This window comes from Macaca mulatta, chromosome X (genome assembly GCF_049350105.2).
Source record: "Macaca mulatta isolate MMU2019108-1 chromosome X, T2T-MMU8v2.0, whole genome shotgun sequence".
In the NCBI taxonomy this organism is placed as follows: Eukaryota; Metazoa; Chordata; class Mammalia; order Primates; family Cercopithecidae; genus Macaca; species Macaca mulatta.
Window position 1 is genome coordinate 141,245,582 of NC_133426.1, and position 17,047 is coordinate 141,262,628.

Here is a 17,047-nt window from a genome sequence, read left to right on the forward strand (position 1 = left end):
TGAACTTGTCTTACCTTTCCAAAAAGAAAATAATAAAACGCACATGCCGTCTGACCCAACAATTTATCACTTCTAAGAATCTCTCCTGAAGAAATACATACAGAAGCAGACAAATTTAAATGAATAACAACATTTACTTGTGTATACTAATAAATTATAAAGAACCTCAATGATCATTTGAGGGTTAAATTATGGAATGTTCATACAATTGCTAAAAATGAACCCATAAACCATCACCTACCTCAGTGCAGAGCATTCGAGAATTTTTGAAGCGCCCTCTAATGCCCACTTCCAGTCATCCACTCTATGAATGATCACAAACGCAATCAACCCAAGTAACCATCACCCAGGTCCACAGAAAACATTCCAGAACTCTTGAGGTGCCCCACAATACCTACTTCCAGTCATTCACTCTATGAATGCTGAAAAAGTGAACCTAAGCAAACATCAGTCAGGTCACATAGAACATTCCAAAACTGTTGAGGCGCCCCCAAATGACCACTTCTAGTCATTCACTCTATGAATGATCACAAACTGAATCAACCCAAGTAACCATCACCCAGGTCCATAGAGAACATTCCAGAACTCTTGAGTTGCTCCCTACTGCTCATTTTCAGCCATTTACTCTGCAGGAATTATCACAAATGAATAAACCCATGTAACCATCACCCAGGTCACACAGAACATTCCCCCAGAATATCTAGTTTGTGATAATTCATCAACCTGTACACTTTTTTGTATATACATTACATTTCAATAAAAAATTTAAAATATGCATGTGCATCTATTACAAATATGTTCACCTATGTATAGAAAAAGATAACTAGGGCCAGGCGCGGTGGCTCACACCTGTAATCCCAGCACTGTGGACTTTGGGAGGCTGAGGCGGGAGGATCACAAGGTCAGGAGTTCAAGACCAGCCTGGCCAACATGGTGAAACCCCGTCTCTACTAAAAATACAAAAATTAGCCGAGCACAGTGGCAGGCGCCTGTAATCCCAGCTACTCGGGAGGCAGGAGAATCACTTGAAGCTGGGCGGCAGGGGTTGTGGTGAGCCGAGATCACGCCACTGCACTCCAGCCTGGGCGACAGAGTGAGGCACTATCTCAAAAAAAGAAAAAAAGAAAAAGAAAAAAAAAGAAAGAAAAGAAAAGAAAAAGATAATTAGGTACACAAATCAAACTATTACATTATAGATGAAAAGGCTGGAGGGGGAGTATTTTTTACTTTGCATACTTCTATGAGGTTTCAACTTCTTATAATAAGCTTTTCTCCTCCATAATTCAAAAATAAATACAAATGAATAAAGATGACAAAACAAAGAAATTAAACCACTGTTATGAGATGTTAATTTTGTCTCTGAGGTAGAAATACACATGATGAAGATTACAAATTCTAGAATTCTTAACCCCTCACCTACAACAGCCACAGCCCCTCTTCCCTTCTTCCTCCCCACAACCCACAGGTCTCTGAGGGAGATGGATGCTTAGAGGGCAGATTCAAAGCGCTAGGGCTCTCACCCCAGACTACTTCAGTAGTCATCAGGGGAACTAGACTAAAAATTCCTTTTGGCCAAAGAAGGCAGGCCTCAGTGATCCGGACTAGAAGCTTCTTTCTCTGAGGGCTGCATGCTGACAGTAGCTCTGGAGTTCTAACCACTTTTTTAGTCAGAAGAGATAGGTAAGCAAACCAGGCCTGAAGTGCTCTTTAGCCCCACTTTACCTCAGCCACACTCCAGTTCCCCCTAGAAGCTGAAGGAGAGAGGTTCCTGACCTCTCTTACCACACCTCACAGAAGAAGAAAAGTGCAGAATAGGCCGGGCGCGATGGCTCACGCCTGTAATCCCAGCACTTTGGGAGGCCGAGGGAGGGAGATCACCTGAGGTGAAGAGTTCGAGACCAGCCTGGCTAACATGGTGAAACCCTGTCTCTACTAAAAATACAAAAAAATCAGCCGGGCGTGGTGGCGGGTGCTTGTAATCCCAGCTACTCAGGAGGCTGAGGCAGGAGAATTGCTTGAACCCGGGAGGCGGAGGTTGCAGTGAGCCGAGACGGCGCCGCTGCACTCCAGCCCGGGCAACAAGAAAGAAACTCCGAAAAAAAAAAAAAAGAAAGAAAAGAAAGAGAAAAGAAAAGGGAAAGGAAAAGTGCAGAATCCCAAAAAAGAGGAAATCTATAAAGAACCCGGCAAGAGCATTCCACACAGATTCCACAGCTTCTAACTTCTTCATACAGACAGTTCCACACACCACTGTGACCCAATACTTTCCTGGATCAAAGTAATTATGTATATTTTAAGATTTGGGTCATATCTGGCTATGGATCATTCGTACTATCATTTACTCAAGATGTATTTAAATTATGTCACTTTTCCTTTACTATACGACTTGCCAAGTTTACTGTAATAAAAAGCTTCCTATCACTATAATAAATGGAACATCAGTATCACATGCCACAAACAGAAGGTACATATTAGGTATATATTAATAAAGATTACCAAAGGGTGGCACTCCTTGACAGACTCCTCGTGCAAGTTTTCCTCGGGAATGTCTGGAAGACAAGAAGCTTCACCCTCCTCCTAGAGGTGAGAGTGTGTGGTTAACACTTCCCCGGAGATTTACTTTCAGCTTCTCCTATAGGTTCATTCCCTAGTGATTTTCTTTCAGCTTCTCCTATAGGTTAACACTCCCTGTGGTTTTCTTTCAGCTCCCTCTATAGGTGAGAGTGACTTTCTTTTACTCCCTCTATAGGTTAGAGCGTGGGGTTACCTTGTTCAACAAAATTTTATTGAGTGACTATTCTGTTTCAGATAGGATAACGTGGGGTTACTTAGTTTAACAAAATTTTATTGAGTGACTGTTCTATTTCAGATAGGACAGCGTGGGGTTACTTAGTTCAACAAAATTTTATTGAGTGACTGTTCTATTTCAGATAGGATAGTGTGGGGTTACTTAGTTCAACAAAATTTTATTAAGTGACTGTTCTATTTCCGATAGGATAGCAAGGGGTTACTTAGTTCAACAGAATTTTATTGAGTGACTATTCCATTTCGGACAGGATGCTAGCTGCTGAGGATACAGAAGGAAAACGGGAGAGTTTGTATTATGATTGAGCAAGGGTTGGGAAAGAAAAGAAGGGAAAAAAGGAAGTTGGCAGATGGACATAGACTATAACATACCCTCCTGTCTCCATCTCCTAAGCCCCCGCTTATTTAAGCCACTGCAATTCAACTTTTGCTCCTTCAACCTCACTAACAGTACACTAATGAGAGCCTCCAGAGGATCTTCTAATTTTAAGATCTAATGGGAAAATTTCAGTCCTCATTTCAATTGACTCTGTAGACCACTCCCTCCTTATGGTTCACTGATATTGTTAGCTGCTTCATCTAGGCCATCCCTTATCTTCAGTCGGCCTCTTTTTTTTTTTTTTTTTTTTTGAGATAGAGTCTCACTCTGTCGCCAGGCTGGAGTGAGGTGGCACAATCTCGGCTCACTGCAACCTCTGCCTCCCGGGTTCAAGCAATTCTCCTGCCTCAGCCTCCTGAGTAGCTGGGACTACAGGCGCACACCACCACGCCAAGCTAATCTTTGTATTTTTAATAGAGACAGGGTTTCACCATGTTGGCCAGGATGGTCTCGATCTCTTGACCTCGTGATCCGTCAGCTCTTAAATGCTGATGATTGTCAGGATTTTGTCCCTAACCTTCTTGTCTGGATGATCTCCCTGTTTACATCTACAGCTATAACTTCCACCTACATAAGCTAAAGACTCCCAAATCCCCAAAGAACAAGTAAGGTCTGTTTTCCTCTCCAGCCTCATCTCCTATATTAGCAAATTACTAGCATTTCTGTAATGGTGCTTTAGTGCTCTTCTCACCTGTATCTTATTTCCCTCTACCTAACTCCTTGACTCATGCCAAGTTTGTTCTTCAAGATTCAGCCTTAGTGTTCCCTCTTCTGGGAAGCATCGGGGGAGGGGGGGAGTTCGCCCTTGATGCTCCCCAACACACTCTATCAGTGCTTCCAGTAATCAGTTTACCTGACTATTCTGCTCTACTGCTCTCCTTGAAGGCATGCTTTTTTTTTATTTTATTTTTTGAGACGGAGTCTCACTCTGTTGCCCAGGCTGGAGTGCAGTGGCATGATCTTGGCTCACTGCAACCTCCGCCTCCTGGGTTCCAACAATTCTCCTGCCTCAGCCTCCTGAGTAGCTGGGACTACAGGGGCATGCCACCACACCGAGCTAATTTTTGTATTTTTAGTAGTGACAGGGTTTTGCCATGTTGGCCAGGCTGGTCCCAAACTCCTGACCTCAGGTGATCCACCTACCTTAGCCTCCCAAAGTGCTGGGATTACAGGCATGAGACACTGTGCCCGGCCAAAGGCATGAAATTAATCTGCATTCGGCCGGGCGCGGTGGCTCAAGCCTGTAATCCCAGCACTTTGGGAGGCCGAGACGGGTGGATCACGAGGTCAGGAGATCAAGACCATCCTGGCTAACATGGTGAAACTCCGTCTCTACTAAAAAAATACAAAAAACTAGCCTGGCGAGGTGGCGGGCGCCTGTAGTCCCAGCTACTTGGGAGACTGAGGCTGGAGAATGGCATGAACCCGGGAGGCGGAGCTTGCAGTGAGCTGAGATCCGGCCACTGCACTCCAGCCCAGGCGGCAGAGCGAGACTCCGTCTCAAAAAAAAAAAAAAAAAAAAAAGAAATTAATCTGCATTTACAGTTCACAGCACAGGGCTCAATAAATATTTGTTAAATTGATGAATGTAAGAAATTCCCAAGCTGTGAACAGTCAAGCACAGAAGATAAGGAGCTTGTGGTGGTTGGGGTGGGTGTGAACCAGGGATATTTAAAACTTGAGGACTTAGATCCTCTTTCCTTCCTTCCATCCAGGCAGCCAAGACTGGCAGACCATCAGGGTCAGAGCCAAGGAGATGGATGGGGCTGAGGAGGCAGGCTGGGTAGCCAGCTGGCAGGGTAGGAAATTGGTTACACACAGGAGAAAGGAGTAATTACACTGAGATAAACACTGGAATAAACCCTGTGGTATTGAATCAGAGGTATAGTTTGAACTCAGAGGTATTGTTTGAACTAAACAAATATAGATGTGTATATACATTTACATGGCATATATACACGTGTGTTTTTCTCTGTGCTCTGAGGCCTTTAAACAATGATGCCCCAATAGCAATAATATACCTAGTTCCCCAACTTGATTTTTAAACACTGTTCTCTATTAAAAGGAATCAAGGGGCTACTTAGAGAAATGGCTGATCCCAGTGGCTGGGGCAAGGAAAGTATGAATCTGGGACATCTTGAGTCAGAAAAGTAAAAAACTGCTCAGAACTGATAGGGATTTGTCCAAAGGACACAGGGATGAGTTGGAGGGGCCCTCATTTTCCAAATCTGAGGCAACTTGAATATCAAAACAATCATGGTAATGAATTAAAACTCACTAACTAAAGCGGGAGTCCATGAGTCCACACTGATGCAAAGTGGTGCAGGAGAGTGTGTTCTTCTTTACAGTAGAATGTCAACTAACAAATTAATGATGGAATTAGAGCCAGCATTAGGTCGTCATCATGATACTATCAGGCAGCCATCATGATACCATCAGACAAGAAAGATCAATGAATGCTAAAACTAGGGGGTCAAAGTTTAATGAGGAAACAGGATATTTGTAGTCTCAAAGTACACAAAATACTTTAATTTCAATGGGAAAAAGACAACAGACACCACCTTATCCAAGGGATCAAGGTTATCACTAGTAACAGGACAAAGTAACACCATGTGCCTCCTCCAGAAGAAACAGGGGTCTCTCCCCTACTGAAGTAGTCTGAATAAAATCTGTCTTGCTAACTATGTCTGGTATTGTTCCTCCTTGACAAGGGCAAGAAGATATATCTCAGAAACAGAATGAAGTCACGCTGAAGAATTACATGCAAGGAATGAAAGTAAGCAACAAGTCAAGGTTAACTCCTGGCTTCTTGGCTTGAGTAGCTGAGTGGGTGAGGGTGTCAATTACTAAGTCTCCTCCTCCTCTAGAAGAAAAAAAACCGATCTCTTCCCTTTTGCCAAAAACGGCATTATCACAACTATAGGCAAAAACTGAATGGGTCTGTAGATTAGAGGCAGTTTAAAAAAATCTTTCTATTTAAAAAAATATATAGATACAGGGTCTTGCTGTGTTGCCCAGGCTGGTCTCAAACTCATGGACTTAAGCGATCCTCTCACCTCAGCCTCCCAAAATGCTGGGATGACATGTGCGAGCCACTAATAAATGGCAGTTTTGTGTCAGTTAATTTTCTGATTTTGATAGTTACAATGTGGTTATGTAGAATGTCTTTGTCTTTAAGAAATTTACGCTGAAGCATGTAAGGGCAATGGGGCATTGTAACTACAATTCATTCTCAGATGATTCAGAAAAAAAATGTGTGTGTGTGTGTATATATATATACACATCCCCCCCACACAGAAAGACACAGGGAGAAGCAGAATGATAGTGCATATATAGGAGACAGACAGACAGACAAAGCAAATGTGATTAAATGTTAACAATTGAGGAAACTGGGTGAAGGATATATAGGAGTTATTTGAGCTACTCTTGCAAATTTTTTGTAAGTCTGAAATTATTTCAAATTTCAAAATGTAAAGTTGTTTTTCTTTTTGTTTGTTTTTTTGAGAGAGTCTTGCTCTGTCACCCAGGCTGGAGTGCAGTGGTGCGATCTCAGCTCACTGCAACCTCTGCCTTCCAGTTTCAAGCGTCAGCCTCCCAAGTAGCTGGGATTACAGGCGCATGCCACCATACCCAGCTAATTTTTGTAATTTTAGTAGACGAGGATTTGCCACGTTGCCCAGGCTGGTCTCAAACTCCTGGCCTGAAGCAATCCACCCGCTTTGGCCTCCCCAAGTGCTGGGATTGCATGTGTGAGCCACTGCGCCCGGCCCAAAATGTATTTTAAAATAAAGTAGTTCATGTATTTCTTAAAAACTGAAGATAGGGCCAGGCGTGGTGGCTCGCGCCTGTAATCCCAGCACCTTGGGAGGCCGAGGCAGGTAGATCACCTGAGGTCAGGAGTTTGAGACCAGCCTGGCCAATATGATGAAACCCCATCTCTACTAAAAAATACAAAAACTAGCCAAGCGTAGTGGCAGGGGCCTGTACTCCCAGCTACTCAGGAGGCTGAAGCAGGAAGAATTGCTTGAATCCAGGAGGCAGAGGTTGCAGTGGGCCAAGATTGTGCCACTGCGCTCCAGCCTGGGCAACAAGAGCAAAACTTTGCCTCAAAAAGAAATAAAAATAAAAAAGAAACTGAAGATAAAACTTAATAATCTGAATCATACATAAAAGGCTTTTTGCCTGTTTTTGTTTGTTTTTTGTTTTTTTGTTTGTTTTTTGTTTATTTTAAGACGGAGTCTCGCTCTGTCACCAGGCTGGAGTGTAGTGGCACAATCTTGACTCACTGCAACCTCAGCCTCCTGGATTCAAGCGATTCTCCTGCCTCAGCCTCCTGAGTAGCTAGGACTACAGGTGCACGCCACCATGCCCAGCTAATTTTTGTATTTTTAGTAGAGACGGGGTTTCACCATGTTGGCCAGGATGGTCTTGATCTCTTGACCTCATGATCTGCTCACCTCGGCCTCCCAAAGTGCTGGGATTACAGACGTGAGCCACCGTGCCCGGACCTTTTTGTCTGTTTATTCACCCCAATCTTGTTCTAAAAATAATTTATAGAGGCTTATCAATATGTAAAAAATTTAACAAGATAAACTAAATTGAAAACGAGGAAGAAAGATGTATGACCCTGGCAAGAACCTTCTAAATTGTCAAATTCTACAAAATACTCTTGAAAATTTGATTATGTGGAGAGGTTTCACTTCGTTTTGGCAAACAGCCCCAACTTCAACATAGCTATTAGTTCTTTTGTGTTTCTGATATCCTTTTATTCAAAGCTTGACCTGCAATTAGACACAGAGAATAAACTATTGGGATATAAGGGCAGAAAATGATTATTAATAAGAACAAAGGACAGATTTTTAAAACATTAGTAAATTTTATGCATGTATACACACTTTATTTATTCTAAGATATACACAAGACCAGCATTTCACAAAACTTCCTATTATTCCAAAAGCAGTAATCATGAAACAGTGATTATATAAGTCAATCAAGCAAAAAACATTATAGGGTTCCATCATATCATCTCTTATACCTGTTTTCAAATAGAAGCCTGAAATAAATGATATATATTAGAATAGGAAGAGAGAATTTTACTTTATAACAATCACTTTTCAAATATTAGACTTTATATAAAAATAAAGGGGTCTTATCAACAAAGTTCATCTGTGAGTTAGCATATCTCTTTATTTCAAAACAATCCCTGCAAAAACTTAACTTTCCAGTTCATTTAAACAACAAAAACTAAAAATGAAGCTTGGTTTAAATAATAAAGTGAATCATCTTGTCTCCTAGTTCTCACACCATTGGAACAATTTCCATTTCCTGACCTAATTCTATCCCACCATTGAATTTCAAAAATTAATGTAAGTACCATCATATTTCAGTTATTTCTTAACAGTGTTAAGTTCAAGTCTAAAAATGATGGCCAAGTGTCCCTTTAAGGCAAAGAAGACAGTAGGTGGATAAATCTCCTGAAAGACAAAACCATCTATTATCATTATAGAGGCAGAACATTTTGACATGATCCTTTACAAACAGAATAGATACACTGCATACCATCGAAGAATTTTTTCTTTATAATGGCATACTAGGGGACAAGCTTCATAATAGATATATTTGTTACGTTTGAAGAAGTAGACTTTTCCCAGATGAGAGCAATACAAGAAATAAAGCCATTAATGGCTGTTATGGTTACAATTTAAAATAAAGGACACATCAGATGCTATAATAGAACTACCGCACGCTAAGTGATACTCTCTTGTAATTGAAAGAGAATGGGTTTCCCTTCAAGCCATATGCTATTACTAGTCTCTGAGTGCCTTCAAAGCACATAATCTTCCTTTAAAATCCAAGGATCTTTGCCTTCAAAAGACACAAATGCAGTAGTTTTCATTTCTTACATTCACTTTAAAATGGATTATGATGATTCCAGCAGGCAAATCTGCATATTAAATATAGACAACCCAACCACAATATCTGAACATTAAAAAGAAATCTATCACGACAGACATTTTACCTAGTTATAAATAACGTAACAATAGATTACACTCAGATTTCTTAAACAGCTCACTCAGGAGTTTCCTCTTTTAAAAATTAAATAACTTATGGTACCTCACACTTATAGCATGTACACAGTTCACAGCTGAAACAGCTTCTTAAAAGCAGAACGCACAATCACATTGACTTCTTCAGCTCCTAAAAGCTTCTTTGTAGATATTAAACTGCCCTCACTACAAGGCAGTATGAACAAGAACTGGATTCTGATTCTGGCGGCAACACAATAACTATAAGGCAGTATGAACAAGAACTGGATTCTGATTCTGGCGGCAACACAATGAACTGAAACACCATTCACCACATGACAAAACAAACAAATCCAATGACAAAAAGGAATCGGAAAAAAAGCAGCAACACAAACAGTATGTGGCATTCATACACATAAGGCCCCTCTTCCACCATACCTTATGATATACATCCCTTATAGCATGACAATGTACCCCAAGGCACCTGAGGCCTCATAATGCCACCCGAGACACTGACAGCTCCATGGACGCTTTTGTACACAGTGGTTTGTGTGTAAATAACTATTCATTCATTTGTAGATGCTCCACACATCTGGTCAAGGCAGGAATTTCTTCTCCTTGATAACACCACCTAGAAATATCAACAATATTTTATATATTCCTTAGGGCAACAGGTTTGAGGAGAAATATATCAACTGTGGTAGCAAAGTCATAAGAACCTGTGGTGACTAATCCAAGCATCCTGTAAGTCCGTTTACATTCTCAGCACTAAAATCAATGCTCACTTCACACACCCCAACAGCAAAGAAGCAATAAGGGTAATGAAAGCAACTACGTATTTCTTCCCCTCTGTGAGAAATGGCGTAAGCGGCTCAAACAGGAAAGGGAAACAAAATAATGTACTTTAAGCTGATGCAGAAAAATAAAAATTTAATATAATTAAAAGCAATTTATATATTATCATGAAATAGAGATTTGAAACTATGTAGTCAACAAAGAACAAAAAAAAAATCTCTCAAGCAAGAGAATTTCTGATCAAATCTGTCGTATCACTGCTGCGGAAAAGAACCATTAAAGGCAATACGTATCAGTGCCTTTCTTAAATGTATAAACTCAAAATAGGTGTTGAGGCACTAAGGAAAAAAAATTCCTCTAAGCAATCAAAAATGAGCAGTTGAGATTTAATCACTAAATCCAAAATGAGATCAGCAAAACCAGATTATTAGCTAAGGTCATTAGGCTCATAAAATTGAACTTTGGAGAAGAGAGATGCCAAAGAGTAATAATAGCATCAGAATGGGTGAAATCTGTAAAACTTTAATCCTCATTATGGATCAAAGTTCTCTGCGTTCCCCACTAAACATTTTATGTAGGAAACAGCAGTTAAAACGTTGAATCAGAAATGGTTAAGTCACTTGGGTGAGAGATCATCCATCAAGATGAACGAAGAGCATGAATTGGAGCATGCTACTGGAGACTCTGTGGTAGCGCTGCCTTTAGCCAGTGGGTCTGAGGATAAGCCACTGCTGCTACTACTGCCATCCAAAATATCTGAACTGAAGACAAAGCAAAAAGAATTATAAGCAAATGCAACTATCAGGGTAAACGTAACATGCAATGACACAGTTTCAAGAGCTCACAAATCAGTAGATCACTTGTAAATAATAAAAAAGCATAAAGCCACAGCAATGAACTACATAATATACTACATTATAAAGCCACAAAAATCCAAAGTAAGACTCTTCGAGGTCCTGTATCATTTGATTGTCCCCCCGGAGGCACCAGACCATCCAACCTACAATAAATGTTCCTCTTGACATGCCATGGTTTTTGGGAGGGAGGTTCCTTCACTTCACTTCAGCTCAAGAAATTTCTATCCTTATGTTTATCTTTTTATCTTCCCATCAGGCTTGAAGCAAGAGGAGTAGTTACTTACTGAGGTAACCATACTCGGACTATCAGAGGTGTTCGATCAAATACACTGCCTCATAGTTCCTCTACTCTAAAACAAAGTCTTTCAACTCCCTTAGAGTTGATCACTTTCCCACTCCCAAAGGGCCTTCAATTCAAACACATTTTTAAATGATTTCCCCCTCCAATTCTATGCCATTTATAATTCCTTACACTGTTTCCTTTCTTCTTGCTTTCAAAACCCAAAGGTCTATTTCTAGAAGAGTCCCTTTCTTTGATCCCTTTAGTTATTCTCCAGTTAAGCTTCTACAATGAATAATCTACACTCATGGTCTCAGTACCCATTGTCTGTTGCCTCTTTATCCTGACAACTGGCACCTGTTCCTATCGTTCCAGTAAAACTCCAGATCTGGACATCAAGAACCTCTATACCCAGCCCAGGGATTCCTTCCCTATCCAGCCCAGGGGCTCACTGTTCCCAACCATCAACCTGGCCTGACTCATGAATCTGGCTCCATACTTCAGCAGGGAAATGAGAGCTTTTACAGTCTGGCATCAAGCTGCCTTTCTGGCTTTGATTTCCATCAATCCAATAATAAGATCTATGCTTTATATTTGCCCTGAATTCAATCATTCACTTATTCTAATACTTACTGAGTGCCTGCCAAGTGCAGGAAGCACACTAGATATTAGAAATACAACAGTGTTTAAAACAGACGTGGTCCCAGCCCTCATTGAATTTACAGTATTGTGCAGGAGACAGACATTCAAATAACCATGCTAATAAATATGTAATTATAATTTGCAATAAAAGTGATAAAGGAAAGATACAAGGGGCTATGAGAATATACAACATGGGTAACCTAATCTAACTCGGAGGAATGAGAAAAGGTTCCCCAGAGATGATATTTGCTATCATCTGAAGGATGAGCAGGCATTAATTAGTTAAGATTTGGGAGGAAGCAAGGATAGTTCTAGGAACCAAACAAAAGCAGACTATTGTGGCTGGGGTATAGAGAGTGAAGAAAACACAGTGACAGACAAAGCGGGAGAGGTAATTGGGCAGTTTTAGAATTTACACACTTTTTATTTTTGAAAAGGAAAAAAGCACAGAATTGGAGAAGGAATTATGGAAATCAGGAAACACGGGTTCTAGTTTTAACTTTGGTCACTAACTCCTTTGAAAAAGCCCATTCCAGTCTAACATGCTGAGTCGAAAATGTTGGGAGTCTTTAATATTATCATTTTTCTGAATTTCCAAGTTAATGTATTTCTAGTGTTAAAAGTAACCTATGGTACATTAGAAAGTTTCTGGGCCCTGTACTACCCTCAATGAAATATATCACCCCCACCCTTGCTTCTCTACTCTTCTACTTTTCTTTGAAATGTCATTTCATTCTCTTGTTTGTGGATTGTTTTTAGGTGGAGACAAACTACAAATAGGCTTCAGAAAAGTAAAAGTAAAAATGGAAACAGTATATTCCACACTACTCCTACTCTACACTCACTGCTGTCAAATGCATCATTAATAATATCACTTTTAAGTAAGAAGTTTGGAAATTTTAGCTGGCTCCGATATTTTTTCAACCAAATGGCGAAATGGATCTAAAATATGAATTACTCAAACTACTGAAAGAAAGTTGCACAGATAATCCAAGACACTGGAAAATCAAAAGACCTTTCTATTTGCCTTTGGAACATATGCGATTTTTCCTCCTGCAGCTTGTTGCCTAGACTAATATTAAAATGAATTTACTTTCCTAAAGCACATATTGGCCGGGCAGCCGAAGGACACGCTCTATGCTACTTGGCAGGAAGAAATGGGCTTAGATTAACACTTGGCCACCAAGCAGATAATCTGAATATAAATAAAGAATTCTTTATTCCAACCACCAGACTTACGGTGAGTCCTGGGTTAAAAGATTCCATTTGTAATTAAGGCCTGCCTGCTTGGGTGAATCCTGTATTCATTCAAAAACACACAACAGGACTCATGCAGTGAAATTTGACTTCTAACACTGCTGATTACCTTAAGAGAAATAAGCTAATGGAGGATCAGAAAAAAAAAGCCCTGAACATTTCATTTCAGAATGTCTTCCCTATTATTAAAATATAAATGTATATAATTTTGTTCATTAACAGAAAATAGCACACTTACATTTAGTCTCCACTGCAATTTAGATTCAGAACTTGGTAAATCTTTAACCAGACATTTTCACTTAACTAAAATCTAGTTTCCGTTTGAATTAATCTGGCACAATTACTCATGGTCATGGAAGCAGAGACTTCACGTCACAAATCACTCATTGTTATTCTATCCACGTCAAGTAAGACTTACATGATTTTTTAACCCACAGCAACATCACTGCACAAAAGTAATTTTCACAGAGTCTACTATTAACTCTTCTACCAGAGCTTCTAAAAGCAACGAGGTCTGGACTAATCTGAGTTCATCTCTTCTTTCTTTCCTAGCTTAAGCTCTGATGGAAGTGCTAATGAGCCTTACTTACACTAATGGCCGAAAGCCAGACAATAGTAAAAAAAGGATCTAGACAATTCAAATTGGACACAGGAATCCCTGAATCAAAACTGAACGAATGCGTTCCAGCCACTGAATATACATATTGAGGCAATATTTGAACCACACAACCAAAAGTACTTATGACTTAAGGTAATGCCCTCTGTCTAGAAAACCTAAGGATGAAGTATGAGTGACTCATTAAAAGAGTCCAATGATAAAGTAATAACAAAGGTAGGATGTCCAGTGTGATTCATGCTATCACCCCATCTGGCTGAGCCACTTGGTGCCTTGTCTAGTCAATAAGCTGGGTCCTATCAGATTAATGACAGGCAGGTAAATGCGTTAGAAATGAGTCACAGTCCTATCAAGCCTAGCACAGATTTTGGTATAAGGTATGACTGTAGGGCATCCCCACACCCCTTGCTGTGGGTTAAACTGATATATATGGCATGTTCTCTGGTCTCTACTATCTTACCTTAACGGTCCTAGTATCATCCTTCTGAATGACCTCTAAGTTTTTAAGATCACATATTTAAATATCAGTCCGCAGTCATGCTGAGGACAGGAGTGTTTTGTTTTGTTTTTAACTTGCTCATTTTTATGGTGAAGGTAGACAGGAGTTTTAAACTATCAGCACAGATGTCTAAGTTGCTCACATAAACATCTCTAAAGAGTGTGTGTGTGTGTGTGTGTGTATACATGTGTACTTTAGAGATGTGTACAGACATACACATTCCTATTAATGATTAAAACTTATTTTTTGTACTTGTCACATATTCATGAAATTTTGGCATGACACATATAACATTAAAAATAGTGTTAGAACCACTAAGACCCATTTAACAAAAAAACGTGTTAAAACTATCACATTAACACTGATGCACGGGGTAAGAAAATTCATAAGTTTTCCTTTCATAAAAAAGACACTATCATTTAATCGTCACTGTATGGCCAGCAGCCCTGAAAACTCCTTTATTTTATATAGTATGCTGCAGACACACACAGTCTCACTCCCAACAGAATGAAGAGCAGATTAAGAGCTCCCAACATGCAGAAAGAATCAAAGCACAGGCAAAGGTAGACTTCTGAGTGATGCTCAAATTTTGATGTCCATAAGGATTAAATGCAGAATGACATAACTCCTGCCTTATGGTTGATAATGTCCTCCAGATTTGGTTGGCAAAGATTTGGGAATTTTCATTTAGCAAAAAAAAAAAAAAAGAAAAGAAAAGAAAAGAAATAAAAAGTATGCCTAACTGGACACAAACTCCAAATGGGTCCACACTCAAATTTCAAACTTAATTTATGCTTCAAAAGATGTCAGATTTTTAAAGATTGTTATCTAGTGTATAAACTTTAAAGGCTATAAAAGCCATCTCTCCTTTTGTTGGATGGGGCAGGGAATAAACTATAAATATTTAAATGACAAGATAACATCTAACGATCTGATCCTTTTTCTGCTCTCTAAAAGATAGAGGGCAGTTGTTTCCGTAGTTTCATTAAAATAGCAAATCATGAAAACCATCCAATGATAAAAGTAATCACAAAACTAAGATATTCGGTTTGATTCATGTTATCACCCCATCTGGCTGAACCACTTTGTGCCTTGTTCAGTCAATAAGCTGGGTTCTATCAGATTAATAGCAGGTAGGTAAATAAATAAAAAATTAGCCACAGCCCTATCAAGCCTAGCACAGATTCCTTAGTTTTGTTATCAAGTAGGTTGCCAACCTTGGTAGCAGAAACCAGAACACAGCCAGATTCCTATCTCTAGCCCCGTTTCTAAGAATATGAATGTCTGATTCTGATTAATAAAACTGCATTAAAGAGATAAAAGAGGCTGGGTGCAGTGGCTCATGCCTGTAATCCCAACACTTCGCGAGGCCAAGGCATGCAGATCACTTGAGGGCAGTTCAAGACCAGCCTGGGCAACATGGCAAAACTCGGTCTCTACAAAAACAGAAAAATTAGCTGGGCGAGATGGTGCACACCTGTAGTCCCAGCTATTCGGGAGGTTGAGGTGGGTGGATGGCTTAAGCCCGGGAAACAGAGGTTGCAGTGAGCCATGATCACACTACTGTACTCCAGTCTAGAAAATAGACCAGATCTTGTCTCAACAACAGAAAAAAAAGACCAGGTATGGTGGCTCACGCCTGTAATCCCAGCACTTTGGGAGGCCAAAGCGGGTGGATCACCTGGAGTTGGGAGTTCGACACCAGCCTGACCAACATGAAGAAACCCCATCTCTACTAAAAATACAAAATTAGCCGGGTGTGGTGGTGCATGCCTGTAATCCCAGCTACTCGGGAGGCTGAGGCAGGAGAATCATTTCAACCCAGGAGGCAGAGGTTGCAGTGAGTGGAGATTGCACCATTGCACTCCAGCCTGGGTAACAAGAGTAAGACTACGTCTCAAAAAAAAGTTTCCGCAAAAGAAGGATCCAGATTTTTTTTTTTTTTTTTTTTTTGAGATGGAGTCTCGCTCTGTTGCCCAGGCTGGATGGAGTCCAGTGGTGCGATCCTGGCTCACTGCAACCTCTGCCTCTCGGGTTCAAGCAATTCTCCTGTCTCAGCCTCCAGAGCAGCTGGGATTGCAGGAATGCGCTACCACGCCCGGTTAGTTTTTGTGTTTTTAGTAGAGAAGGTGTTTCACCATGTCGCCCAGGCTGGTCTTGAACTCCCGACCTCAAGTGATCCGCCCACCTCGGCCTCCCAAAGTGTTGGAATTACAGGTGTGAGCCACCATGCCTGGCCAGGATCCAGTTTTTATATAAAAGAAATAAATCATATTTAAAAATCTCTTAATTATAGGCAAAAATGTCAGCACCATTAATATATAAGGTGTTCCCAAAGTCTCAGCACAATTTTAAGCTTTAATAACCTCAGAAGTACAATTGCTGCAAACTGACTAAAAACATCATCTGGAAGTTTTTTTTTTGGTTTTTTTTTTTTGAGACGGAGTCTCGCTCTGCCGCCCAGGCTGGAGTGCAGTGACTGGATCTCAGCTCACTGCAAGCTCCGCCTCCCGGGTTCACGCCATTCTCCTGCCTCAGCCTCCCGAGTAGCTGGGACTACAGGCGCCCGCCACCTCGCCCGGCTAGTTTTTCGTATTTTTCAGTAGAGACGGGGTTTCACCGTGTTAGCCAGGATGGTCTCGATCTCCTGACCTCGTGATCCGCCCGTCTCGGCCTCCCAAAGTGCTGGGATTACAGGCTTGAGCCACCGCGCCCGGCCCCATCTGGAAGTTTAATTAATGACTTAACTATCTTTGACACTTAGTTTTGTGAATTTTGAGTAACAGATTTCTTTTGCAGATTACTTGAACCACACTTGGCTTGTTGACACTCTATGAGTGGCTGTGAATAAAGCAAGTGTCTCTTGTATGAAGCAACAACTTTTTTTTTTT

The 17,047-nt window shown here is 40.5% G+C and overlaps 2 protein-coding genes across 29 annotated transcripts in view; both read right to left on the minus strand.

Moving 5' to 3' along the window:
- PLAC1 (placenta enriched 1) overlaps window positions 1-2,585 on the minus strand; it is a 198,337-nt gene extending 195,752 nt beyond the window's left edge. Inside the window, exon 1 of the mRNA XM_077987878.1 lies at window positions 2,497-2,585. The gene's annotated coding sequence lies outside the window, so the exon portion shown is untranslated. The remainder of the gene's footprint in view (window positions 1-2,496) is intronic.
- A 5,470-nt stretch (window positions 2,586-8,055) lies between these two features.
- Window positions 8,056-17,047, minus strand: part of PABIR2 (PABIR family member 2) — a 28,204-nt gene continuing 19,212 nt past the window's right edge. For 15 of the 28 annotated variants that reach the window (XM_077989312.1, XM_077989311.1, XM_077989310.1 and 12 more), the window contains one exon: window positions 8,056-9,841. In XM_077989312.1, coding sequence (XP_077845438.1) covers window positions 9,772-9,841 — 70 coding nt within the window. In that variant the 3' untranslated portion in view covers window positions 8,056-9,771. Of the gene's footprint in view, window positions 10,767-17,047 lie in introns of all 28 variants that reach the window. The other 13 variants (XM_077989305.1, XM_077989304.1, XM_015128234.3 and 10 more) reach the window with 1 other exon arrangement.